We start from the raw sequence: 23,311 nt of genomic DNA on the forward strand, positions 1-23,311 counted from the left end.
GACGCACAGTCCCACCCGACCGCTCAGATTCGGACACTCGTCCCGTCCTAACGGAGTGGCAGAGTGCTCAAGTTAAGTCTAACATTTGGTTTCTCATATGGCTGATGTTTCGCTGCTAGACATACATACGCTGATCATACACATACTTTCTGTAAATCCCCAGCGGACCCTCACCTGAAACGATCCTCAGATCTACAAGTAGCAGCATGGAGCACTCGATCCACCACCTGGTGCCCATAGTCGATTGCTCGATGACATGGCTGAATGGGGCTGCAGGTCCGGCGTGAGCTGCAGGTACCCTGTACCAGTACTTTCAGCACGTAATGCTGGTTCAATATAATCAGTAAGCATCTAGTCACGACAATGGAAAGACTTGCCAATATTCACCCGTCCACTCGGGTCTCACTTGTTGGTTGAATATCTCGCATGCTCTCATGATAATCTTGTCAACAGCTTCACCTCCCATGATGTTGTCTCGGCCCCTCGACTATGCCTATCCCAGGCGCTCAGCGACTGTCGAGCTCCTGTCCAAAACGATCCGCATATCGATTTGCTGCTGCAATTTCAGTAAATATACAAATGTAGACAGGTCGACAAACGCACTCTTACTCCGTGTGTTGCGTGCAGTAGACAGACGACGGTCACCGCTCTGGGCACCCGAAGTTGCTGATGTTGCATTGCTCGAACGGCGTCCTGCGGCACTGGCAGAAGCAGGATATACAGCGCTACGATCAGTTTTGCCTGTCGGTGCTGGCGTGAATGGCCCATAATTTATGGGTGTGGATTGCGGGTGCTGTGCTGTGAGGCGCCGTTTCTTCGAAGAGACTTCTTCGTTAGCACTGCTGGCAAACTCCCCAACATCAGACTCTAGTGTAGCATTTAGTACAGACAAATGATCTGCATATGTCCGCTTTGACATTTCGTTTTGCACATGCATGAGGTCCCGAGAATCGTTGTTGTCCTGGTCGAAGTTTCTCTCGGGATTTCGCTCAGAGAGCACCATCATCACACGTTGGGAATTTTCGTTATTCTGGATGCGCTGCCGCTGCGCGCCGCGAGCAGGCAGCGGCATCATTCGCGATGCTGTGTTTGCTCGGGACTTTGGACGACCTTGTGAACTCGTCGACGATGTCTCCCAATTATCCTGCTGAACCGATCGATCGGGGGTCCGCACCATGAGCTTAGAGGGAGCTGGGCATGTAGCTTTGGCTCGTCCTCGTTCGGAGGTTGGTCGAGTATCGAGCAGCATCTCCGACAGGTCCTCTGATGGTATATTAGATAGTTCGGAGTCAGTCTCCTCGTGCTCAACATCGCCATCAACACATAGCTGTGATTCCACATTCTCAAATTGCGTGACAGCTTCATTAGTACGCTCCAGGCTCTGTGTTTCAGGTATCACCTCGGCTTCAGATCCGATGACCGGAATATGTGTCGCCTGGCTATGAGGCAGCGCTTGAGACCCAAAGGTGTTCTCATACTCCTCCGCGAAGTAGTTGGCTGATTCCAAGATGCGCTTGTGGTGACTGGGGGCAGACCTTGCTTTATCAGTATCAGACGTTTTATCACCACAATCGAGCCGAGAGGTACCCGAAGGAACCCCGATCGGTGTTGTGGTTTGTCTGTCAACCTTCTTGCGGTTTCTTCCTTGCGATGAACTAGCGGGTCTGTCGAGCTCGTTTGGTTGTTGTGTATTGGGGACAAGGATGCTAGACTCTGTAGCATTGGCTGGCTTTGAACGGTATCTCTCTACCGTCTTGTCGCTGATAGTGGCATTCCGTCGACACTCGTCCATTTCTCGTGAATGCTTACCTATAAGCTTTTCTTTTTCCCGCTCAGTCTCAGACACGAGATATTTGAACTTCGCGTCGGTCTTCTCCATATGATATTGGAGCTGAAGTTTATGCGCTGCTTCAGTATCTCGTAGTTTGGATTGTAACTCTTTCCGGGCATGCTCCGAAAGGTTAAGGCGGGCCTCCAAACCCGAGAGTTCAGTGGTGTGATCGGTTCTCATCTGCTGTGATCGGACTGCTGCGTCCTGTTGTGCTTGCTGCAATTGGGCGTTCATGTTGTTACGAAGCTTATCAAGCTGTCGCTGCAAGTCGGCACGTTCTGCAAGGAGAGTCGTCTCAATGCCCTTCGACTCAAGTATCTTTGTACAGAATCCATCGATCTCGACTTGTAAAAGTTGGTTTTTCTCCTCGCACCGGAGCTCTGCCTCTTCTTTCGATTTTAACAAGGCCCGAGCATGCCCCTCTTTCTCAATTGCACTATGATTATCTTGACGGAGTGTCTCCACAGTGGCTTTGTACTCAGAGATTTCGATATCCAGCTGGCTGTTCTTTGTCCTGGCGAGTTCCAATTCAACCTCAAGGTTTGCTGCGTTCCGCCGTAACTCATCGCACTCGACCCCCTTGGCCCGAACCTGAAGCGTCATCTGGTCAATGTGCCCATTCAGATCGTTGAAGTAGGCAATGGCGTTTGCCCTGTACTTGCAAAACTCTTGCTCTTTTTCGAGACGCCCGCGTGCCTGCTGTTTGGTGGCTTCTTGTACTGAATGCAGATCACTCTGGCAACACAAGAGACGATCCTCGTTTGCTTTCGTCGATTGAGTAAGCTTTGTCTCTGAACGTCTAAGCGTATCAATATCCTCCTCCAGCTTTTGCAAATCTTTCGTCTGGGTGTCTAATTCCAGCCTGAGCGACTGGATAGTCTCCTGAGCTTGCTGATCGTCCGCTATCGTCTGTTCATGTCGCAAATTTCGCGCATACAGATCCTTGAGTTGATCCTGCAGGATCCGTTGGATTATATCGATCGGAAATAGTTTGGCCTCAGATATCTTCGCAAGCAGTTCATGACCTGCATCACTTCTATACAAATGTCAGCCTATGAGCAAGAAGCTATAGCCAGAGTTCGATTCTTACCGCTCGTGAAGAAAGCGCAACATGCCTTCCGCTTTTCGTACATCATTGGACGTCAACAGGGGCAATGAATCCAGCCTCTTGAGAATCAGTAAACATTCCTCAACGCATTGGTCGGTGTTAGTCTCAGCCGCACGGCCTTCTAGATCAGCACGCAGACCTTCCAGTTTGTCCAAATGTGAAGCCGAGCTTTCGTTTAACTGACGCTGCACATTCTGGATAGATGGTAGAAGCTGTTTTTCGAGTTCAACGCGCCTGGCCCTTTCTTCGTTGTACATGCTTGTTCGCTCATCGAGCTGGGTTTTCAATTGCTCCTCTCTTAATAGAGCCTTGCAGTACTGCAGCTGACTCTCTTGCATTGTTGCCCGCATTGCCTTTTGTGCTTGGGCAGATAAAGCAAGTGTTTTTTCGAGTTCGCTTTGCAACACTTCCCATTCTGTGGCGGCTCCTGCAACCTTGTCTTGCAGATCTTGCGCGTTTCGCTCTTGAAATTCCACCACGGACTTCTTCATTCTCTCGTGATCTTTCTGCAGGCCAGCAACGTATCTTTGATCCGAGATTGCTTTCTCCCTTATTCGCATAAGGCGATGCTCTGCTGCTTGAAGCTTGAAGTGTAGCTCGGTATTGGTGATTAATTGTTCCGATATTGTACGCTGGAGCTGTGCCTTCTCTTCCTTCAACTCTTTGGTGACAGATGCCATACGGTCTTCCATCCTATGTTGATCGGCGAGGAAGATGTTCCGAAGAGTCTTCAGCGAGGTGTCTAGAGCAGTAACTCTGGAAGCCGCTGAACTTTCTGCAGCCCATCCCAGTGTCAATGGTTGGTGATCATGTGCTTTTCGTGCTTCCTTTGGACTTTTAGCGACTCGTATGGTTCCAGAGCGATCAGAGACTCTATGCAGCACATCTTGTGTATCGACCGATTGAGATAGCGGATTGTGTGTCGGAACAAGATGATCTGCCACCTCGCCTAATGATATCGCTTGACCACATGGCTCTTCTCGGTCCCGTGAGCTGAGGTTCAACTTTTCACGTCGCGTTTTAACCTGGTCAAGAGATGTTGCAGTAGGTTGAGATACCAGGAGAGAGCAATCAGAACCTCGCCGCATCGAGTCGTGACCTACATGGAAACTCTGGGAAGAACCTTCTTCTGAAGTACCTGCCGAGTCCGCGACATCAATGGATTCTACTGTAGGCTCATCCATCTGGGTGTGGTATCGAGGTGCTGAATCTTGGCTAGGACAAGCAGAATCGGTGACACAGTGTTTGGTAGACGCCTCGGCCTCGGCGACTGTGTTATCTGCCACGACTGCCTCCCTATTGAACGCAGGTACTTCGTCATTACACGGCCCATCTGGTAGTCTGGGAATGGCTTCGAATTGAGACTTCACGGCCAAATCCCCACAAAGGGGACTTGCCCGGCCAATCTTCCTTTTGTGGTCGGCTGTTTCAGTCATAGACGTTGCGTTGGAACCGCCGTGTGCTGGATCTTGTCGAGGTGGCCATGGTCTGAGACTTCCAGAAAGGAGTATTCTTCTACCTCTCTTCGCTTTGTTCGCGTTACGCTCCCTTTTTGTAATGGGAGCACATTTCAAGGTAGACTGTCCGGCGATTCCATTCGAGAGGACATGCTTCGAAAAGATATGGCTAGTCAGGTTGTCAGCATTGCCTCCACTTGCTGAAAGAATCACTCACTCGGTAGGTGCAGAGCCTTGATCACCGGCTGTTGCAATTTCTGCAGGTGATGATTCCTGGGATTCTCCCCTGGTAGAACCAACTCCTACTTCGCTGACCAGGTCGGCATCTGGTCCAGGAATCTCAGGCGAGGGTAGGGTAGGCGGCGTCACGGATGCGGCGTGAAAGAGCCCGACTGGATGATCTTGGGCGCCAGTTGGCTTTGCGCTGACGTCTTGCTTGAACTCACCATTGCCAGTAGTCTCGATGGAGAGTATGGCAGTGTCCTCGTGAACAACATGGTCTGGCTTTGATTCCACTGTCTTTCGTGGGAGCTTGTTCGTAGCCCATCTGGCACAGCTAAAAACAGACGGAGGCACCACGTCTACTGCTGATGTGGGCTTGGTTATACCAAATGCTGGCAGTGGCGGCGTTGTAATGCTTTCCAATCGTCTGGCTGCACTACGCTTTAGAAGGGCGATATCATCAGGCAGCATATCTACATCTGACGAATGATCGATGGCCTCCAGTTGCGTCTCAGGGACCACGGTATCGCTATCGGGCACCTGTTGCACATTTCTAAGTGGCGACGGTTTGGACAGCTGTGCACGCTGCTTCCCTTTCGAATGCTCCCCCATAATAGGAGAGATGGACGCAATGAGAGTGGTCAGTAACAAGATCAATGGCAACAAGGTGGTTGCAACGCGGAACTGTGTGGGAATCGAAACGAGTGGGACAAGATGGGTTCCTGGTGACGAGATCTGAGGGGTGAGAGGTACGAGAGAGGCGAGAGAAGAAGGTCTGCAGCTACGCTCTTTCCCACCTGGTGGTGAGGCAATCGCAGACCCTCCACATCTTGACTTGAGATGTGTATTAACCGTGTCGTCCAGAACTGATATAAAGATAAATCACAAACGATTCTGATGATGATTCGAGTCTGTCAGACACTACCTGCGCAGAACGTTCACGCACCTAAAGCTTGCGACGATCGCATCATCCTATCATCCTAAAACCCACGATCGTACATATCAGCACAAAGATCTAGTCTTCGAGCGCACTACAGTCCAGGGGCATGCACCCCTAATCTGAAAGACGAAGAGCCTAACGATACCCATCTCTTCACGGTATTGTCACATCTGGTCATGGTTAAACACGGAGCTGTGCAGCCCCTTCGCTCAATATCTCCACCGGTCCAGATGACGTTTGACAAGTCGACGAGCAGCTCTTCCACAACTGAGGTGTTCCGAAATTGTTTGTGCTGTGTACTATCAGCTTAGTGCTAGAACACTCGTTTGCTAGGCCTTGCTACCGATGACGGCCTACTATGTGGCCTACACCTCCTTATATTTTACTAGACATTATCGTAGCTCAAGTTGTGGTGATATCGACTCTGAAACACGATCGGTGCAGGGCATGCACAAGTTCGAGCGCTTGCATAAGCCACCGACCAATCACCGCTCACAGCGCCCCTGTCCAGCTGCAAGGTGATCTCCCGTCAACACCTTACGCGCCGACATGCACAACGCCTCACCAATCCGCTTCGCTTGTCCGTCCAAGACATGGCATTTCGACGCCGATACCTCTATAATAAGTGGCAAGCATGAGAAAATCGCCGGCCACGACCCCAGTACCTTGTAAAATCGCACCATGTTAGCCGCCCGCAACGCTCATCCCAGCGGGGTACTGGACTGAAATAGCCTCTGCCAACGAGGGCGCGAATATAGAGATGGGCATCCTACCTAACTTGCTAAGGATTGTGCCGTCCGATCGAGTTGATCTCGCAACTTTCACGCGACCCTCGCACTACCTGCTCGAATCCTCCCGACGTACCACTGCCTCCCTACCGCACACCTGTTGTCAACATGAGCCGTGCTCTATTCTTCTCGTTGTTGCTTCCTTTGCTCGCATTTGCCCAGGACTCGAGCTCGGGTAGTGAGCTACCTCCTCCAGGATACAACGGCGGTTCAGACAACCCTCAGGATTCGGACGATGCGGGTGCAGCTGGGTCATCAAAGGGTGCCTTCGAGCTGTCATCTGGTGGGCTCATCGCCATCATCGTGGTAGCCGTGATTGTGGTTATCGGAGGCAGTACGTTCTTCGCAGGTTCGAGTTGACAACATCGTACTGACTTCTTCTCAGTCGGCTCGGCCACTCTGTGGTGGCTCGCAAAGAAACGTCAGTGGGACGTCCGACAGTCCATTCGTCGCGCCTCGCGTCGTATCACCGGTCGCTCGACTGTAGATGTCGGCAAACAGAACCGCCAGAACCGTCGCACGGGTATCCGTCTAAACTCGCCTCCGCCAGGCAAGAACGCAAAGCCTAAGCAGGAACACGACCTTGAGAAAGGACTTCCGATGTCAAGCAAAGAGGGTCGCACAACTACGACTATATCAAGCACGATCAGATAGACGCAACATTGGTCGGCTGCCAAGCGCTTGTTAGTTGCCCACAGTGCCCATCTGAAACCAACAGCATAAGGCCAGTCAACATAAATGTTGAGCTAAGCTCCGTTTACCTGTCGCCAAGGAGATGCTGTCGACCATCGGCCCTCAAGCCGAAGTGGCGTTCGCCGCATGGCATATGAGTGTACGACTATGGATGGGATGGATAGATGTAAGAAGTGGCTTCGTGTGTTCTTACATCTTAGGGAGGGCGTTTTCGTTTCTTGTCGATTGTATCTTTTAGCAACTATGATATCCACGCCCATTTCAGACCTCTGGCGGCGTATTCGCAATAGAATCAAGTACTTTTCACAAATTACAACCATTTATTTCTCGATATGAAAATCTTCGAATCGTCGTGTGAATACCTAAACACAGCTTACACGTAGTCGCAATCATGGTTGTAATACATAGTCATCCATAACCCCCAAGCATGTGATCTGGCGACGCGCTAAGGATTCGACGCGTTTCGCGCCGCCTCGGTATCCCCACCTTTCGGTCACCATATCTCTACATTTTCGATTTCATCGAGATGCACTCACGCAGTCGACAATCACGCGCCGGAGCAACGCCAAGCAGCAGCCGCCGTTCTGTCGCAGGAACGCCAGCTCGAGCTACCCAAGATGTACTACCGCCGTACAAGAAGCCTGCGCACCCGCTCGATGGCGAGGCACAGCGAGCACTACGAGAATTGAACGGCACTACATTGTCGAATGTCAAGAAGTACAACAAGGACGCGATAGCCAAGATCCGGACATCGGCTGAAGGTGTCAATGACATGTTGAGCGAGCACCAGCGATTCTTCAACGCACGCAGCAAGAAATGGGACGCCGGCAAGAAGCTAGATGAAAGGGAAGACGAGGAGGCGATAATGGCAGACCTTGAAAAGAAAGTCTATGAGGCGACTGCGAAGTTAGAAGAGAGCATGAGAGCGGTCATCGACTCCAGCGTTGGCGCAGAGCGTATCGAGGAAATTCTTGAGTGGTTGCGCCAGGCCGCTCCCAGGCAACTCGAGGAAGAGTACGAAACACAAATGACGCAACGTCAAACCCAGAGACGAGAGATACAACGCCTAGAAGGTAGCGACGCAGAGTCAGATGTTGACATGCAAATGGACGAGGGCCCAACGCCTGGGCCGACCCCACTCGATGGCTCACGCGTAGCCCTTACCGGCTGCGTTGACATGTTCATCGACCGCATGAAGCGTGATACGGATGCATATACATCTCACTCGCTCACTGCGCGCTATGCAAGACACAACGAATACCGAGACTTCAAGCGGGTGGTCCACGATGCGCGATATGGCGACGATGGGCCCGTTCTTGGCCACGAAGATACTTGGTTCACAGAGGCTGGCGAGCCACAGCTAGGAGTCACGCAGACTCGAGGCGGTGCCTACGATGACGACGAAGATGATCTCGTCATGGACAGAGCGACAATCAGCACCAAATGTCCGATCACATTCCAGCAATTGAAGGAACCATACTCAAGCACCAAGTGCCCACACACATTTGAGAAGACCGCCATTCTAGGCATGATCAGAACGAGTAGTAGCCGTTTCGGTCCCGGTGGGGCACGATCAGTCGCGTGTCCTATCGTAGGATGTGATCAGGTAAGTTTGGAATACAAAGTCTGTTGTTCGCGGTTGCATAGTCCTAACGTTCCTTTGTAGCAACTCTCCGCCGAAGACCTTCGCGTTGATCCGATTCTCGTGAGGAAGATTCAACGTGTGCAGCGCGCCGAACTGGAAGAATCCCAAATCGATTCTGACGGCGAGGACGACGAAGAGGACGATGACGAAATACAAGCACCCCGAGGTCCTTAGCCTAACGGTAGGGGTGGTCGAACGAGGTAGGGTTCGTTGAGATAGCAGCCACCGCAGCGCTTCCACCTCAAGACTCCGGGGCTTCCCGTAATGACGAACATGATCAGCAGAGATGGAGGAGAGGGCTTGTGCGGCTTGAGCGACGAAGGAAGCATTTGATACCCACGATTACATCGTTATGAAGCTCACGCATCATTTTCTGCAATCGAGCTAGACCAACAAACAGGCAATACCTGAGCTACTGCATGTTCCAGCTGCATCTGCAGCGAAATTTGTCAGTGCCACAAGCTGCACATAGCCTGATGATTACATAAGGCTGCAGTGAAGCCATCTGACACGTGCTGACGGTCGGAGGGAGAACCCGCGGCCTAACGGAACTGCCGCGGGTCCGCACAGCGCAAATCTCAAGTACGCTCTGTACCTCAACAACGGACCAGGATCAACAAAGTCAGCTACCAGTAGAACGTGATCATCATTTCATGGCATTACGTCTCCGTACACACGCGCTTTCTGCGCAGAACTCCTGAACTAAGCTACAGTTCTCAGACAACACCGAACGCCTTCGTAGATCCTTCTGCACTCGACGGTGCAGGTGGGCCAGGTATGGGTATGAGCAGCTCTCCCGTGGATTGCTTCTATGGCTCCCTTCTCTTCCTCGTTTCTTCTCGACTCATCGCTGTTGTTTACTTCTTTGCACAAGGTTCGAAGCTTCATTTACTTAGTAATGAAGCCGAGGTAGTCGGCAACGATTAGTGTAACCATTCTGTCGTTTTGTTAGTCACTGTTCAAATCTCTTATTTGCACCAATATTGACTTACGCATGCGGCGCGATGCGGATGTAGTATGTGCCGAACCCGCGGTAGAATCTCAGCAGGCCCTCCTCCTTCGCAACCTTCTTGAAGCAGTCAAACATGCCCTTGTATGGGAGGCTACCGTCAGGAGCGCGTGTCTGTTTCTGCAGCCTTGTCTTCATGAAGTCGAATGGCAACGACAGGAATGAGGCGAAGAACCCGGCGACGGCGGACGCTGTCAATGTCTGCGAACGAGAGGAGAGGCTTGTGTTCTTGAGTTGCGACTTTGCTTCACTGAAGAAAGCGAGCTGACCGAAGTTGAGCGCCATAGCACGGACGACAGTGGGATAGCATCCCGCCCAGAGGCGCAACACGCCCTCGTTCTTGCTGATGCGCGTCAGGGCGTCAATGACAGATGTGTAGTTTGCGCGCTGTGCCAAGGGCTTCATGCCATCGGATTGCATGCGAATAAGCGCCAGATCTGCCGGGTTGCCAACAACAGCGGCGAGTCCACCAGCTGCGAGACCGGCGCCAGCGCGCTCCTTAAAGCCGATGGTTGTGCCATTCTCCTTCGCACGGGCGGAAAGGTTCTTCATGAACGTGTCGAAGAAGCCGAGACGTGCAGTAGTGTAGACTGCTTGTCTGAGCAGGCCGGCGCTGAGGCCGGTATACAAGTCCATGACCTTTCCGGCAGCAACGATGTCTTTGAGGACTCCGATGGGAGTGGGCTTGGGTCCAGTCTTGACGCCCTCTCCGGCGAGTTGAAGACGGACTTTCACCATATCAACGGGCTGGATGACGCTTGTTGCAGTCATGCCTGCCAGTCCACCATTTATGAAGGGTAGCGCTGCGCGCATAAATGGTGTGTGGAGGAAGTCAGCTGTTGCCTTCTTCGGGTTCTCTGCTGCTTTCGACATTGTCTCAGATGCGTCCTTGAGGATGGTCTCAGAGCTTTGCTTTGCGTTCTCGAGGGCGCGGGAGGCAGGCATTTTCAACGTTTGGGTGGAGGCTGTTGTTGACATGTTGTTAGTGTCGATCACTAACACCCAGTCGTGAATATGCGAGTGACAAATGACAGGCAATTGACAGAAGAGGAACTGATAAGCAAAATGCTCGAGTATGTGTTGGGCAGATGTGAATCGCCGAAGACCAATGGAGAGATGCAGGACATTCAACAACGGATAACACCAGTATATATCGACTACCCGCGGGAACGCTGAGCTGCGCACAAGATATTCCGGATCGTCATACCGGCAAGCTTCAGCGCCAGGCAGAGCCTCACGGCATCTGGCAGTGCGGTGCTGCGGTCGTCGCGGTCGTGTAACGGCCGCGGCCGTGGAAGCTAGCCGGCTACATTGTACGGCGGAGCGCGAACCTCAGAGGCTCGGGCTTAAAAGTGCGTGACGCGCTTCCACGTGCGCGCGTCCCTTCTCTTTTCCGATACTACCCGCAGTCCGTCGCAGTGCGCAAGGAGAACAAGTGTTGAGAATTGCTGCGTACCTATGTTCGGTATGTGGAGAGCTCGATCCGCGCTAACAACGGAGGTGTGGGGCGCAGAGTGAGATGCGGTTAGATTGAGTGGTGGTAGGTATGCACTTTAACAACTTGGACGAAAGAGCAATCAAGCAACAGAGCGATTGCGAGAAAAACAACGGACGAGGCTGTCAGGGAAGAGATGTCAGGAGAAATGGAAGCTCTGTCGCGGTACGCGTTATGCCATCCGACCAAGCGGTGCCTGGATGAGGGGTCTTGTTGCTGTTGAAATGCGGGGAAGGCTGGATGGTACCATGAGCTACAGGAGCTTCAGCGCACTGTGACCAGTAAAGATGTGAGATTGACCGCGGATTCGTGGATTCGACCAATCGGATGGCACGTATTCGATTCGTCACGCATTGTGTTGTCACTCTTGTTGTTGGAACATGAAGCCCTGGCTTGTGACAGGCCATGCTGTCGCGTGTCACTGGGCAACTCGACTTGAACAAAGCCCTGTTTCTGAGACCACGACTGTTCGGTGATACGGAGCTGGCGTTCAGTCGATCTGCAGGCACACGGCTATCCTGGCTGATGGCCCGTCCACTGTGCTGCAAGTGTGGGTGGTTTAGGTTTGGAGCTGGTGAGTTGGAACAGGTAAAAGTGACGTAGGCCCTGCCCAATCAGGAGTGACTGATGCTCAACACCAACCAACGAGCCTCAGGCAAGGCTGCCTCTCTACATCCATATGGCAGTAAGACCTACATAACAGTAGCTTGCTGGGCCTCCTCGTCCGAGCCTTCACAGCTCGGGTCTGGCATCAGGTCTGTCTGTGCATCATGTCCAAGCTTGCGATGACCTCCCTTGGTGAGCATAGCCAGCCGCGCACCAAGTTCACCGAATCTCATCGTCGAGCCTCTACCGGCTGAGAATCATTCTTTCGACGACAACGCAACTCGGCTCAAGGAACACTGATATCATCGCGCATTCATCCACGCTCCGGCCACGGTTTTAATTTCTCCGTCGATCCGTGAGAATACAGCCTGAGAGACGTGCATGCAGACACCACCACTGATTCGCGGAGACAGGAACGCCTTTGTATAAATGCTCAATGCAGAGGGCCTCGAAACGTGATGAGGCGGTGTCAGTGTTGGTGCGCGGGAGTCTGGTGGGCGATAACAGTACCCGCAACCACCCGCGGCCGAGATGTGCTCACCGATCGACATCGACACCTAGGAACTTTGCTCACCATAAATCAAAAAATATAAGGCCGAGAATTGAGACAGAGCCACATCTGCTGCCGAGATGAGGGCCGTTGTGTTTTAATTCTGGCAGTGTACTTATCCGGCGAAATGTTCGGGGCTGGTTGATACCTCGCACTCTGTTCAAAACGTTTCCAATACATTCCTGCGAGCCTCAACGCCTTTGTGTCTATAGATGCTATGCTTGAGCTCTCGATGATAACAGTCCCTTCCTCGATTCTCGCCAGCTCGCATAGTACCTGCTGATGTCTTCTCCCAGACCAAAACTCTCACCGCACTTCTCATCTGTATTATTCTCACCGGCAAGTACATCGTTCCTTTCCCAGCCACTACTTGCGTCTGCACCTTTTTTCCACTTTTTCCACGCTCTCATGCTCCATCCGCTGCCGACAAAAAGAAGTCCTCCGACTCCAACTATGAACGGTATCAACTGTCCTACGCTCATGAACGAGCCGCTGGATCCTCTAACGTTATTCCAATCCAACGTCAACTCCACTTGAAGTATGACAATGATGTGTATTACAAGATCTAGAGACATGTAGTACCACCTACTCCCGACTCTCTTCGGTACATTCGCCTCAGCAAGCAGCAATGATGAGGCAAGTGACACCGACGACCAGTTCGGCAAGTCTCTACCACCCGCTGGCTTGTATGTTACTGCCGCGTATAGTTGGAATGGCCCGTTGAGCGGATCTAGTAGCCGACTTTGTCGAAGATGCGAATAAACAGCGAGAGCTTGCGGCGGGAAGCGACATGTGAGAAGAAGCATACATATCTTGAAGTAGCACTGGAACCACGATGGTAACCCGTTGGTGCAGGCTCCGATTCGATATCTCGCAGGAAATAGGATTGACTTGATGATGACTGCGAAGCCGGTCGGTCTACCATCTGCATTCACCTGGTATGGACTTGCTGATATACAGTGTTGGATGTAGACCTCGCTTTCGTAAACCTCTAGGAGAATCGTAGGCTCAGCTGTGCTCCCGTCCGCTTCCTGTTCGAAAGACAATTTTATGGACTTCGCGGAATCTATCTCGTCGGTCGAGATGGGCAGTGGCGCATTGAAATGGCTTGTCGGCTCAGTTCCACGATCGAAGCCGAAATGAGATTCAATCGGTGAGCAAAGCACACAGGAACGCCTGGAGCAGGCATCATCCATATTGTCGCATCCACAGCCACATCCCGTGTCCTCAGCTTTCGGTTCCAGGGTGATGACATGATCCAGTGTCTTGGAGTCCAGAGTTTCCCAGATCCTGACAGCCTCAGCAAACTCTTGTCGTGCCGTGCTTATTCTCCACATGGCCCATGACCGTGGTAATCCGACGCTAGTCCAGTAGACTGTGCAGAGAAGGAACAGCAAGCTCATTGTCATCATGGCCTTCCTTGCCCACCCAAACATGTCAGTCTTGAGTACATATAACAAGACATGTGTTCCACAAGGCATCGTCTTCATGTGATCAATACCCACCCACCAGAACCACACATGTAGTATGATGTTCACTAGATTAACGATTTCACAAACGCCCTTTCTGAACAAGCTTCCATTGCTGAGAATGCCCTTGGCGTGACTTGAATTTGCGCGCACGCCCATCAAGCAGCTCCAAGCTAACATCTGCAGAAGTATAAAACCTTCGATGGCGTAAACATCTTGTGGGTTGGCTGCAGATATCAACGCGATAATGAGCAGCGCAACGCTGAAGATGCTGACAGAGTCACGCAGGACTTGCGCCTTGGAGAAGAGGAAGTAGTTGGCGAACCACACGGCAAGAATCTGAGCGTAGAGGCCAACTCTGATCCCAACGCCGTATATGTCGTTGTTGCCTTGGAATCCACACTGTGTTCCGTCGATGGAGCGAGGGGCGATGGTTGCTGGGGAGGCGAGCGCATGGGATGCAGGGGGAAAAGGCCACACGAGGTACATGCCGAAATACGGACGTAACGAAACCAACGCGAGAAGCGATTAAAAGAATGATGAGGATAAAGACAGAACATCTGGAGTTGGGACGACGTATATCTGCTCGCACATATTGGAGGTATTGATAGTGGATAATGAGGCTGCGCCGCAATTCTGCATGGAATTACTGGCTCGAGATTGTCGATTATAAGCGCCCAGTCGCGCGCGTATCAAATCCTACAGATGCCAAAACGGAGGCGCATAACCAAACACTTAAGTTGCGATGGGGCCATGGATTGGCTTGGCGAAAGGGTAGGGCTCCATGGTGATGTTACGACAGCACAAGTGGCGGCAATGCTTTGAATTACAGTATGGGCGCGATAAGACTAAGCAACGGGCCAAAGCTCGTTCGAAAATTCTGCTCAGATTACTGCTTGCGAGCCGCAACTATGCTACAACCCAGCCCAGCATGAACTACTCGCAATTGTGCGCCCAAGCCAAACTCCAGAAAACTCAAAACAGTGTGGTGTGCTTGCTCGCGATTCGCGTGTGATTGTTTCGTATCGTCGTAATTATGCGGTGCATGTTGTTGAATTAGCTGGTTTACATGACAGTGCATGGGATGCAGCAGCACGAGCAGTCGTCGGTCGAGAGGCAGCTGCACTTGCCGGGCTGAGGCTTGACGATAGAGCCGGCAGATGAGGAGATAGTGGAGGCGGCGGGCATTTTGGTGTATCGAAGATAAAGCTTGGTGACACTAATTGTACAGGTAATATAGAAGTATGCGTGAGATCGAACGGTTTCGAGTTGGTAGCTGCTGACGTAGTACTATGACGCGGTTAGCTGTCTTTGTTGAGATCGGACTTCGAGAGATCTCGTACTAGATGTAGGCGAAGAGAAGCGAAAGAGGTCGAGCTATCAAGTAGAGTTGGAGTGAACTTCAGGAGAGTGGGCGATTTATGCTTGAGCACCAACTTCGAGCCCTGCTTATGCCTGACAACGCTAACCCTGTGTCGGTTTGGTGTGAATTGCGGATGACGTCTCACATGAAGGCGGTGCATCGCATCGTGGCGCAACGTCGCAATTACCGACAACTTATGCGCATGGGCCTACGAACATCGAAGAAACACTCGTACTGATGTCAAGCTTAGAGTATGCATTTGTTTGAGCGTCATGACTCAAGTCTAATTGATCGGAGTACATGGTATTTCACGATGCTAAGGCTGCAAAAATAATTCCTTAGATTTCCTCGGTATCATACATCCCTCCAGTTGGGTTCCTTCTTCTCAGCCCAGGGTGTTGCAACAGCTGCGTACATCGTCAGTTTGAAATTCAGTAGATAATTGAATATATTTACCATTACTGTCTCCGAACGGATCGTCGTCTTCTTCAGGCTCGCTGTCCGGATCGGGTCGCTGATTTGCTGCCGCATGAACGGGTACGGGAGCAGGGGGCATAGGAATGCTCGTTGGTCGGGGTGGCTTCGCAGGCGGTGTTTCTTCCTGCATTCTCAAGCTAGCCATCTTAGCCCGAGCCATGTCTGAATCATCTTCGCTGTCGCTGTCATCATCGTCTATGCTCTTGTCCATAATCTCGAAGGCCATGAGAGCCTTCACAAGTTCATCGTTGGCGCTCAGCAGACCACCAATGTACTGCTCAGACTCGACCAAGTGAATGTAGCGTAGGATCTGGCGGCGAAGCTGCTTGCAGGTTTCGAAGCGGTTCATAACTTCCGAGTTATCGCTGACACGCTGTTGTTCACGATTGATGAGTTGTAGCCCATTCAGGAGGTTTGTGCTTGCAACATTTGCTGAGGCCATCGTTTCCAACATCTGACCCTTCTCCTTCTCAAGGTTGAATCGCTGTCCCTTGGGAGTCTTCTTGTCTTTCTTACTTCTACTGAAAAGAGAAGACCCACCGGAGGATAAGGTAGAACCCAATTGCACTGGCCTACTTGATGATGAAGACGTTTGCGGAGGATCGGGTCGCCGAGGTTGAGGCGTGGGCGGCGGTGAGTTCTCTTCGCGCTCACGAGCTGCTTCGGCATCTTGCTCACGGATAATTCGGGATTGCTGTGGCTGAGGTCTACTCTTACGAGGAAGCTCCTTGTGTAGAGCAGCGATGCGCTCGAGTCCAGGCGTGCCCTTGTACGCAACGGCCCACTGGCGAAATAAGAGGTTTACTCGTTTGCGAACATCAACATCAGCTGTCTCATCGCGAGCCAATATGCGCAAGCGCTCCAAAAGAGGCTCGTCCGCGAATGCTTTCTGAAATCTCGAGCCTGCGTTCTGGATCAAGGCGTCGAGTATCACCAACGCGCGGATCTGGCGGTGGGCATTTCCATATTTCCTGGGCTCACGTTAGTTTCCATTGTGCACGCACTTTGGAGAACATACAGCTTCTTGCGTAGTGCACGTGCTGCTTCAGTAGGGCCAGTCGACTGGATTCGGATGACCTCAATGAGATCCACGACACCCCCAATATCCTGTATATGTCAGTATTGAGCCTGGAAGATGAACGAAGGTCTTGCTCACGTTTTCTTCATATTGCTCGCTAGTCAAGCGATCTACTTGGACCGTGACAGCTGAGAAAGGCTTTGTCTATTGTTGATCCACGTCTTTAGCACTTTGTGGCAGTGTTTGAAGAAACAAAGCGGGCATGGATTTTCGAAGATAGGAAGATCTGCGTAGGTATTGGGTGTCTTATGATGATGAAGAGGTTTGCGGGTAGGTTTAAACCTGTGAACATCCCAAGCAAGGGTACTCTGATGATATCCAGACAACCCTTGGAGGTCGCAGGAACTCGATGAGTCGACCGAAGTCACGCGGCATAGCGCCTTGCCCTCCAAGAGTGGCTCGCAATCAAGGATGAGAAAGCCAGAGTCCATGATAAGGGAATTGACGCTAGATGATGCAGTAGAAACGAGGTAGGTTTGGTTTTTGATTGTAATTAGGGTCTGAAAAGGATCTTATACATTGACAAAGCAAAGCATCGACTTACCGGCATATTGACCTAGTGGTTGAACGAAACGCTGCCCACCTACGTCGGCTATATTTGGGTATCGGGGCTATATGTGAGCTGTCCGGTACCAACAATACTTTTTCGTTTGGCCAAGTGGGGATGTGTGGTCGAGCAGTACACGCCTTGCGCTCAAAGATCTAAATCAGGGCCGGTGCTGAGGATAACTGGTGGAGGCCGGCGTTACAGAAGACAAGGTAGCGCCCGCACGAGTCCCAGGTTGTCGACTGTGTCAATAATAATCACCAACTGCTCCAACGCGATGTCAGTGGTTGAGGAAGAAGCTTAGACAGGTCGGACTCACATGGCCTGAAAGACACCGTAGATGTAGTTGCCTTGATCTGGTGGTGCTCCGTAATGCCCCGCGCTAGTGGTGGGGGCATTGGGCTGACGGCACGCTCAGCCTCACACATCGGGTCACGTCCCTTTCGCCCAAACGTGACTGACGATCCTTTCTCCGGCTCATGAATGCAGCAAACATTTCGCACTCAAGCTGCCATTTGAGGGCAATGAGGGAAGCTGGAGATGTCGCGTGAGGATCCTACGCGCCTACTCACCAGCATCCAGCATCGATCGCCCCTGCCATTGTGTGCACTAACATTTACCAGTGCGCATACACTGCCATCCCCAGGCTTCACTGCCATTAACAAACTTCCACCACAATTGAGCTCACTTCATCGCCCATCAGTGACATGTCAGAAAGCGCGCACGGCAGCTAAACCAAATAAACGCAGAAACCCGGCTGTAGCAGCATACCTTGGCCTAGGAGATGTGACAGGCTCGGCTCATCTGGTGAAGCAGTTCTCAATACCGGCAAGTGAATCCCCGCCACCACGGCCGACACGGAAGCGTCGAGTGGCGCGGAATGGCGATAAAACGTCGTCAACAAAGGAGGCCAAAACACACACGAATGTGCCAGCCCAAACGCGAGTACTCGAAAGTACATCTATGATCAAGACCCTTCCCGAACCGTTCATTAGCAAGTTAGACGAGTCTGCTGAAGCATCGTTGCTCCCGCCTACTCCAACCTCCTTAACGACCGAAAGTCCCTTTAGTCGTCAGGAACAGCTTCCACGCAACATCACCATGCAAACCAGCACTGCGCCACGGCTACAGCCACCTCACATTCATGCCGTTATCTCACCTGAAGACGACGATGATGACGACTTTGGTCAACTTTGCTTTGACTTCGAGCCGAACGTCGAGATTGCTAATAAACTAGCATGCCCACTACAATCGCCAGAGCTTACGCAGCATGGTGTTGCGGATCTCGAGGAGGATGACTTTGGTGATGACCTTATGGATGACGATCTCATCGATTTAACTCCAGATGTGCTGGACGTATCCAGTTGCCCCAGCTTCGAGTCAGGTCTACCCATCAAGAATGTATCCGTCCAACAGACGCAGACACCAGTCACGTCTTTGAACAGCACTCCGATACTCAGTGGAAGAGCAGGCAGCTCAATATCTTCCCAGAGAGGGTTTACTTCACCAGTCACATTGACGACCCGACTACTTGCAGCAACTGGCGACGAGGCTCGGAAGCCGATTGTCAGACCAGCATTCCCTACAGCCATTCGCGACCGCTCGCCTATAATCGGCATGTCGTCGAATACCTTATTGAGAACGTGTTTCCGCGTCGGCGAAGCGATCAATCAGAGCTGTCAAGCGGCGAAGACTGGTAATAACATCTTTCTCGAGTTGTACGCCAGGGTGCTCAACTCCGACCGGGACGACTTACAGCAGCGTTTCACTTTTTGCGATCTATTCCATGCTAAACCACCATATATCCAAGCGACTTATGCTGCCGCAATTTGGAAAACAGTCTGCCTGTTCGAGTATGACAGCGCACGTCTGTTGCAGCAAGGCAGGATTTGCCGCTGCATGGGCACTATGAAACGCAATGGTAAGGAGTGGACCATGACTGTGCTCAACATCTGGGAGGCGACCTGGGATGATGTTGAATGGGTGAAAGGAATCATTGAATCCTGATGGTGAGAGGTCATCAGCGTAACGTCGAGATAGCCAAACATGAAGCGGTTCTGGAGGATCCGTAAGGTGACAGCAGAGTATGTGTCAAGCTCATTTAGCGAAACCTGCTTGATACACGAGACACCTGTCTCTGCGATTGGCGGCAACCAATTTATATGAGACGGTGCAGTGTCGTTGTTCACGCAGTTAATGTAAGGGCGGTGATTGTGACATAATCGCGCTTGCCACGTGAGATTGAGTACCCGCCCCGCTTCATCCACCCCGTCCATCTCTCAAGGCCCATGGTTTATCATGAATGCCGATTTTGCGAAACACACAGTCTTCTTGAAGCCTCTGGCTGATATGTTGACACCCAACGACTACCTCTTCCACATTAACAACCGACATCATGTTGACTGATAGCATGCGGCGCGAAGAAGGCGCGGTTCGTGAACCGCAGCCAATGCATACACCACAGAAATCCAGGGCGCGTTCCTTCTCCGACAGTACCCCAAAATTGGAACCGTCACCCAAATTCTTGGAGCCAACCAGGTCATCCAAGGATGACCACAACGTTGTCGCCAGCCCTAGTACCCCGCGTCGGCCTGACTTCCTCGCGAGAGGGCTTTCACTGCAGATGCCACAGCGGGAGCTGCCCATGTCCAGTCCTGCACACTTCGCGGCACGGGTCCCTCTGTCACCGCAACTCGACGCTCATAACACGTACGCTTCGCCGGCGTCGCTGCTGCCGCGGCGTTCACGGGGTGCTGAATTCTCGAGAGCCTGCACCCACCTCCACCACTCGACGCTACCTGACCAGTCATCGCCTGACTCCTCGCCCACAATCACACAGAAGGGGATTAAAATCCCCTCGAGAAAGCCTCGCGCCAATTCCATGATCATGGAGTCTCCCAACATTGGCGCGCACGGCGGCTGGAGCAACAGCGGTAGAACTGCTCCATCGAGCTCAGTGGGCAGCATCAATATGTTGGGGTCCGAGGACTCAAGCAGTTCTTCCGATGAGCTCGATCCTTTGGACCCTGATGACACCGACGATCCCATGATCATGACCCCGCAGGCTGCGAAGACACACAACATCTTTAACAATGTCAATAACAGCCCTTTCGCAAACATGTTTTCCACGAATGGCATACCCAACTTCATGAGCATACAGAGAGCCAGGCTGCGCAAAGGAAGAAGTCGGAAGAGTTCGAGCTCAGCAAGTGGTCACAGCTCCCTCGCAAGCCCTGGCGGACCAGCGTCGCCGCCGAACGGCAAAAGTGAAGGCTACTTCTCAAGAGAGTCCGTCCTACGCCGCGAAGGGACTCGACGGGAGAGTCTTTCACTCTTCACTAACGATCTACACATCTCTTCTGGCAACGACAGTGGAGACGAAGCTAGCACAATGCCACAGACACCTGGCGTCATTCGCAGGGCCGTAACGCGCAGGGGAAACCTCCTGGTGAGTGAGAGAAGTGCAACCATCTTGATCACATGCTGACAAGCTGCAGCCGAAGTCGAGGCAATTCGGTCGCATCAAGGCGGAGCTGTTCGATGAGTCAGCACCAGTCGACAGTGAGACCCGACGCGAAGCTGAGATCATTCGACAAGTACGAGAAAGCGACACAGACATCGAGCGGTCGTCTATGACGGCTCAGTCGTCACCCAGTCTACTACCTGCGGTGCCGGGCTTAGATGGTCCGCTGGAGGGCGTACCTGAAGAAGAGAGCGAAGAGAGCATGAGCCTGGATGGATCTACGACGAAGGGCTTATTTGGCATATTTGGCTCGCTCAATACTGGCCGAAGTTCAATTAGCACCGACTTTTGGAATCATCGCCTGGCTCAAACCCCACCACCACCATCGGTCCGCCGCGCGGAGTCCTCAGCGATGAGCGAGGATATGAACATGGACTCTCCTATTATTTCAGCAAATAACGGCAATGGCATGCCGGCACCCGATCAAAGCGTCAACCTTGGCTGGACCTCTCGAGCATCAACACCACAGTCCATGAATCCTCCCACCGCCGCAGACGGATTAAAGAAGTCTAATAAGCGTCGACGCGATGACGATTTCGACGAGCAATCTCTAAAGCGACGTGCCGTCTCACCTGGCTTGAGTGTGCACAACAGTCCTGTGATCTCGCAATCACCAAGTCAGCGCGACGGTAGCCTTTGGGGCACATCGACAAAAGCAAGCCGAGAGACATCGATCAGTGGACAATCAAACGGCGAGCGATCGAACAGTGGAGGAAGTATGAGCATGACACCTACGTTGGGCCCTAAGCGCGTCGGGTTGCAGGGCATGACGGACACCAGCGATGGCCTCATGAAGATGAGCATCGAGTAGGTTGTCGTTGCACGACTTTCCACAATCTTTGTAGATACCCTTTTTGAGCATCGGGGTTCAGCGCGGCGTTCAGGGTGGGACATTGCTCATGCATCGTGCAGTGCTTCAAGGCAGCAACTCATTGTTCCAAATATACCCTTTTACTGTATCGAATGACATTCAATCATCAACCACGAATATAAGCACTGTAAGTCTGAGTGATGAGTGCCATGTGAGATTGCCTTTGCGGTACGTGCTCGTGTCTCGGTCGTTTGGACCCCTCCATCGCCAACTTGGTCCCCGGCTTCGTTAGTTCCTACTCAGCAACCACGCCAAACATCGCGCAAACAATCCCATTGCGCCACCAGACTCGCACCGGCGAATCCTCCCAAGACAGCAGCACAATGTCTAGGTCATCGGCCCTCGGCTCCTTCGTGGAGTCTGCACCTCCTGGCGAGGTAGGCTCTCCTGCGCGCGCCACCCCCGTGCGGTGATGCTAACGCGGCGCAGCTTGCGGACGTCACCAAAGCAATCAAGTCGATTCTCGGAGACAACAATGTCGAATCTGAGCTTGCGCCCGCATATCAGACGTACAACGAAGAGCAGTTCACGACGACGAAGCTCCCCGGCGGCAGCACCGAGGTCCTGATCAGCCCCTACAACTCGCTGGGCGACGGGCGCTACTACGATGTCGAGACACAAAGCTCGTTTGATTTCGACCATGCAACACAGAAGGCTAGCGCAGTCCAAAGCTACGTGGTTGAGTCGCAGCACGAAGACCTGGTGTAAGGAACACTGCAAGCCAGCAACTGCGACAGAGGCGCTGACACCACATAGCAAGAGCCTCGTCAAGAGCCTCGGATCCCACACGGCCGAGCACTACCCCAAGTCTTCGTACGGCGTGTTTCCCGTCGAGGACGACTCCCAGCTCGCTCTCGTGACCGTCGCAAACAAGTACTCGCCCACGAACTACTGGAACGGCCGCTGGCGCTCGTCCTACTCGTACAACCCCTCGTCCGGCAGCTTGACCGGCACGGTCAAGGTCGACGTCCACTACTACGAGGACGGCAACGTCCGCCTGCTTACGAACAAGGATGTCAGCCTGAACGTCAGCTCTGGCGCCAGTGCGAGTGAGATTATAAGGCAGATTGCAACGGTCGAGCGCAAGTACCAGGAGGACCTCAACAAGGCGTTTGGCAGCTTGAGCGAAGGCGCTTTCAAGAGCCTGAGGAGACAACTGCCAATTACAAGGCAGAAGATCGAATGGGAGAAGATCAGCGGATACAGGCTGGGTCAGGACATTGGTGGTGGTGGCAGGCGGTGAGCAAGAGCGGGACGCAGCAGCCTGATGGCCGCTTGATCTTCTTTACCACATGCGGCTGCGTACGGCTAGATGATAGGAGTCAAACAAACTCATGCAGATTCGGCTGTCCTGTACGAGGTCCGCTTTGGACTTGACACGACTATAGAGCATGAAGATTCTGGAGCCACAAGGGAAGGTGCACTGCCATTTGATGTGTCCATTGTGGAAGCGTGATCGAAGTCGTCCGAATAATCTCGAGGGCGAGGGAAGGCCGCCCACAGCTGGAGAAGGTTCCACGGCGCGGGTACGCGAGTCAGGGCCTTACTCTTCGCGCTCTAGGCCGACAGGGTCTCCACTCCGAGGGACGGCCACCTTTACCGTCTCCCCATATTCTCACCTGTTAACCAACATCCGTGG

At 52.4% G+C, this 23,311-nt stretch overlaps 9 protein-coding genes across 9 annotated transcripts; 5 read left to right on the forward strand and 4 right to left on the reverse strand.

Moving 5' to 3' along the window:
- Nucleotides 1–50: 50 nt before the first annotated feature.
- On the reverse strand, nucleotides 51–5,296 carry C7974DRAFT_182211 (uncharacterized protein). The gene is made up of 5 exons (XM_046136376.1): nucleotides 4,614–5,296; nucleotides 2,922–4,565; nucleotides 604–2,867; nucleotides 378–553; nucleotides 51–326 (listed from the first exon to the last, which is right to left on the reverse strand). The coding sequence occupies exons 1-4, from the start codon at nucleotides 5,228–5,230 to the stop codon at nucleotides 507–509; spliced, it is 4,572 nt and encodes a 1,523-aa protein (XP_045996925.1). The 5' UTR covers nucleotides 5,231–5,296; the 3' UTR covers nucleotides 51–326; nucleotides 378–506.
- A 681-nt stretch (nucleotides 5,297–5,977) lies between these two features.
- On the forward strand, nucleotides 5,978–7,370 carry C7974DRAFT_393954 (uncharacterized protein). The gene is made up of 2 exons (XM_046141832.1): nucleotides 5,978–6,680; nucleotides 6,732–7,370. Exons 1-2 carry the CDS (start codon nucleotides 6,455–6,457, stop codon nucleotides 6,998–7,000), a joined length of 495 nt encoding a protein of 164 aa, XP_045996926.1. The 5' UTR covers nucleotides 5,978–6,454; the 3' UTR covers nucleotides 7,001–7,370.
- Nucleotides 7,371–7,533: 163 nt separating this feature from the next.
- Nucleotides 7,534–9,122, forward strand: C7974DRAFT_182287 (zinc-finger of the MIZ type in Nse subunit-domain-containing protein). The gene is made up of 2 exons (XM_046136377.1): nucleotides 7,534–8,645; nucleotides 8,706–9,122. The coding sequence occupies exons 1-2, from the start codon at nucleotides 7,566–7,568 to the stop codon at nucleotides 8,856–8,858; spliced, it is 1,233 nt and encodes a 410-aa protein (XP_045996927.1). The 5' UTR covers nucleotides 7,534–7,565; the 3' UTR covers nucleotides 8,859–9,122.
- Nucleotides 9,123–9,292: 170 nt separating this feature from the next.
- C7974DRAFT_182291 (mitochondrial dicarboxylate transporter) lies at nucleotides 9,293–10,992 on the reverse strand. Its single transcript, XM_046136378.1, has 2 exons — nucleotides 9,677–10,992; nucleotides 9,293–9,621 (listed from the first exon to the last, which is right to left on the reverse strand). The coding sequence occupies exons 1-2, from the start codon at nucleotides 10,669–10,671 to the stop codon at nucleotides 9,573–9,575; spliced, it is 1,044 nt and encodes a 347-aa protein (XP_045996928.1). The 5' UTR covers nucleotides 10,672–10,992; the 3' UTR covers nucleotides 9,293–9,572.
- Nucleotides 10,993–12,452: 1,460 nt separating this feature from the next.
- C7974DRAFT_182332 (uncharacterized protein) lies at nucleotides 12,453–14,546 on the reverse strand. The gene has a single exon (XM_046136379.1). The coding sequence runs from the start codon at nucleotides 14,300–14,302 to the stop codon at nucleotides 12,560–12,562; it is 1,743 nt and encodes a 580-aa protein (XP_045996929.1). The 5' UTR covers nucleotides 14,303–14,546; the 3' UTR covers nucleotides 12,453–12,559.
- An 864-nt stretch (nucleotides 14,547–15,410) lies between these two features.
- C7974DRAFT_393962 (uncharacterized protein) lies at nucleotides 15,411–17,608 on the reverse strand. The gene is made up of 5 exons (XM_046141833.1): nucleotides 17,276–17,608; nucleotides 16,810–16,875; nucleotides 16,672–16,760; nucleotides 15,633–16,624; nucleotides 15,411–15,583 (listed from the first exon to the last, which is right to left on the reverse strand). The coding sequence occupies exons 1-5, from the start codon at nucleotides 17,279–17,281 to the stop codon at nucleotides 15,531–15,533; spliced, it is 1,206 nt and encodes a 401-aa protein (XP_045996930.1). The 5' UTR covers nucleotides 17,282–17,608; the 3' UTR covers nucleotides 15,411–15,530.
- A 122-nt stretch (nucleotides 17,609–17,730) lies between these two features.
- Nucleotides 17,731–19,432, forward strand: C7974DRAFT_393963 (uncharacterized protein). Its single transcript, XM_046141834.1, has one exon. The coding sequence runs from the start codon at nucleotides 17,819–17,821 to the stop codon at nucleotides 19,283–19,285; it is 1,467 nt and encodes a 488-aa protein (XP_045996931.1). The 5' UTR covers nucleotides 17,731–17,818; the 3' UTR covers nucleotides 19,286–19,432.
- Nucleotides 19,433–19,566: 134 nt separating this feature from the next.
- C7974DRAFT_424253 (uncharacterized protein) lies at nucleotides 19,567–21,786 on the forward strand. The gene is made up of 2 exons (XM_046144416.1): nucleotides 19,567–20,726; nucleotides 20,776–21,786. Exons 1-2 carry the CDS (start codon nucleotides 19,674–19,676, stop codon nucleotides 21,610–21,612), a joined length of 1,890 nt encoding a protein of 629 aa, XP_045996932.1. The 5' UTR covers nucleotides 19,567–19,673; the 3' UTR covers nucleotides 21,613–21,786.
- An 8-nt stretch (nucleotides 21,787–21,794) lies between these two features.
- C7974DRAFT_393966 (F-actin-capping protein-like protein subunit alpha-1) lies at nucleotides 21,795–23,194 on the forward strand. The gene is made up of 3 exons (XM_046141835.1): nucleotides 21,795–22,049; nucleotides 22,102–22,376; nucleotides 22,429–23,194. The coding sequence occupies exons 1-3, from the start codon at nucleotides 21,996–21,998 to the stop codon at nucleotides 22,913–22,915; spliced, it is 816 nt and encodes a 271-aa protein (XP_045996933.1). The 5' UTR covers nucleotides 21,795–21,995; the 3' UTR covers nucleotides 22,916–23,194.
- The last annotated feature ends 117 nt before the right edge of the window (nucleotides 23,195–23,311 follow it).

This window comes from Boeremia exigua (genome assembly GCF_020726555.1).
Source record: "Boeremia exigua strain MPI-SDFR-AT-0100 chromosome Unknown C7974scaffold_6, whole genome shotgun sequence".
NCBI lineage: Eukaryota > Fungi > Ascomycota > Dothideomycetes > Pleosporales > Didymellaceae > Boeremia > Boeremia exigua.

Bases quoted from the DNA above. Each gene is read 5' to 3' on its own strand.
- C7974DRAFT_182291 (XM_046136378.1), bottom strand. From the start codon at position 10,671: ATGTCAACAACAGCCTCCACCCAAACGTTGAAAATGCCTGCCTCCCGC. The intron at 9,622-9,676 runs GTAAGTCAATAT...ACAAAACGACAG, and splicing joins ATCCGCATCGCGCCGCATGC to AATGGTTACACTAATCGTTG.
- C7974DRAFT_393966 (XM_046141835.1), top strand. From the start codon at position 21,996: ATGTCTAGGTCATCGGCCCTCGGCTCCTTCGTGGAGTCTGCACCTCCT. The intron at 22,050-22,101 runs GTAGGCTCTCCT...AACGCGGCGCAG, and splicing joins AGTCTGCACCTCCTGGCGAG to CTTGCGGACGTCACCAAAGC. The intron at 22,377-22,428 runs GTAAGGAACACT...GACACCACATAG, and splicing joins TCGCAGCACGAAGACCTGGT to CAAGAGCCTCGTCAAGAGCC.
- C7974DRAFT_393962 (XM_046141833.1), bottom strand. The intron at 16,761-16,809 runs GTGAGCAAGACC...TGACATATACAG, and splicing joins GCGAGCAATATGAAGAAAAC to GATATTGGGGGTGTCGTGGA. The intron at 16,625-16,671 runs GTATGTTCTCCA...ACGTGAGCCCAG, and splicing joins CGTGCACTACGCAAGAAGCT to GAAATATGGAAATGCCCACC.
- C7974DRAFT_393954 (XM_046141832.1), top strand. From the start codon at position 6,455: ATGAGCCGTGCTCTATTCTTCTCGTTGTTGCTTCCTTTGCTCGCATTT. The intron at 6,681-6,731 runs GTACGTTCTTCG...ACTTCTTCTCAG, and splicing joins GATTGTGGTTATCGGAGGCA to TCGGCTCGGCCACTCTGTGG.
- C7974DRAFT_182332 (XM_046136379.1), bottom strand. From the start codon at position 14,302: ATGTACCTCGTGTGGCCTTTTCCCCCTGCATCCCATGCGCTCGCCTCC.
- C7974DRAFT_182287 (XM_046136377.1), top strand. From the start codon at position 7,566: ATGCACTCACGCAGTCGACAATCACGCGCCGGAGCAACGCCAAGCAGC. The intron at 8,646-8,705 runs GTAAGTTTGGAA...GTTCCTTTGTAG, and splicing joins CTATCGTAGGATGTGATCAG to CAACTCTCCGCCGAAGACCT.
- C7974DRAFT_182211 (XM_046136376.1), bottom strand. From the start codon at position 5,230: ATGGGGGAGCATTCGAAAGGGAAGCAGCGTGCACAGCTGTCCAAACCG. The intron at 4,566-4,613 runs GTGAGTGATTCT...CAACCTGACTAG, and splicing joins CAAGGCTCTGCACCTACCGA to CCATATCTTTTCGAAGCATG. The intron at 554-603 runs GTGCGTTTGTCG...AAATTGCAGCAG, and splicing joins ACGCAACACACGGAGTAAGA to CAAATCGATATGCGGATCGT.
- C7974DRAFT_393963 (XM_046141834.1), top strand. From the start codon at position 17,819: ATGTCGCGTGAGGATCCTACGCGCCTACTCACCAGCATCCAGCATCGA.
- C7974DRAFT_424253 (XM_046144416.1), top strand. From the start codon at position 19,674: ATGTTGACTGATAGCATGCGGCGCGAAGAAGGCGCGGTTCGTGAACCG. The intron at 20,727-20,775 runs GTGAGTGAGAGA...GACAAGCTGCAG, and splicing joins CGCGCAGGGGAAACCTCCTG to CCGAAGTCGAGGCAATTCGG.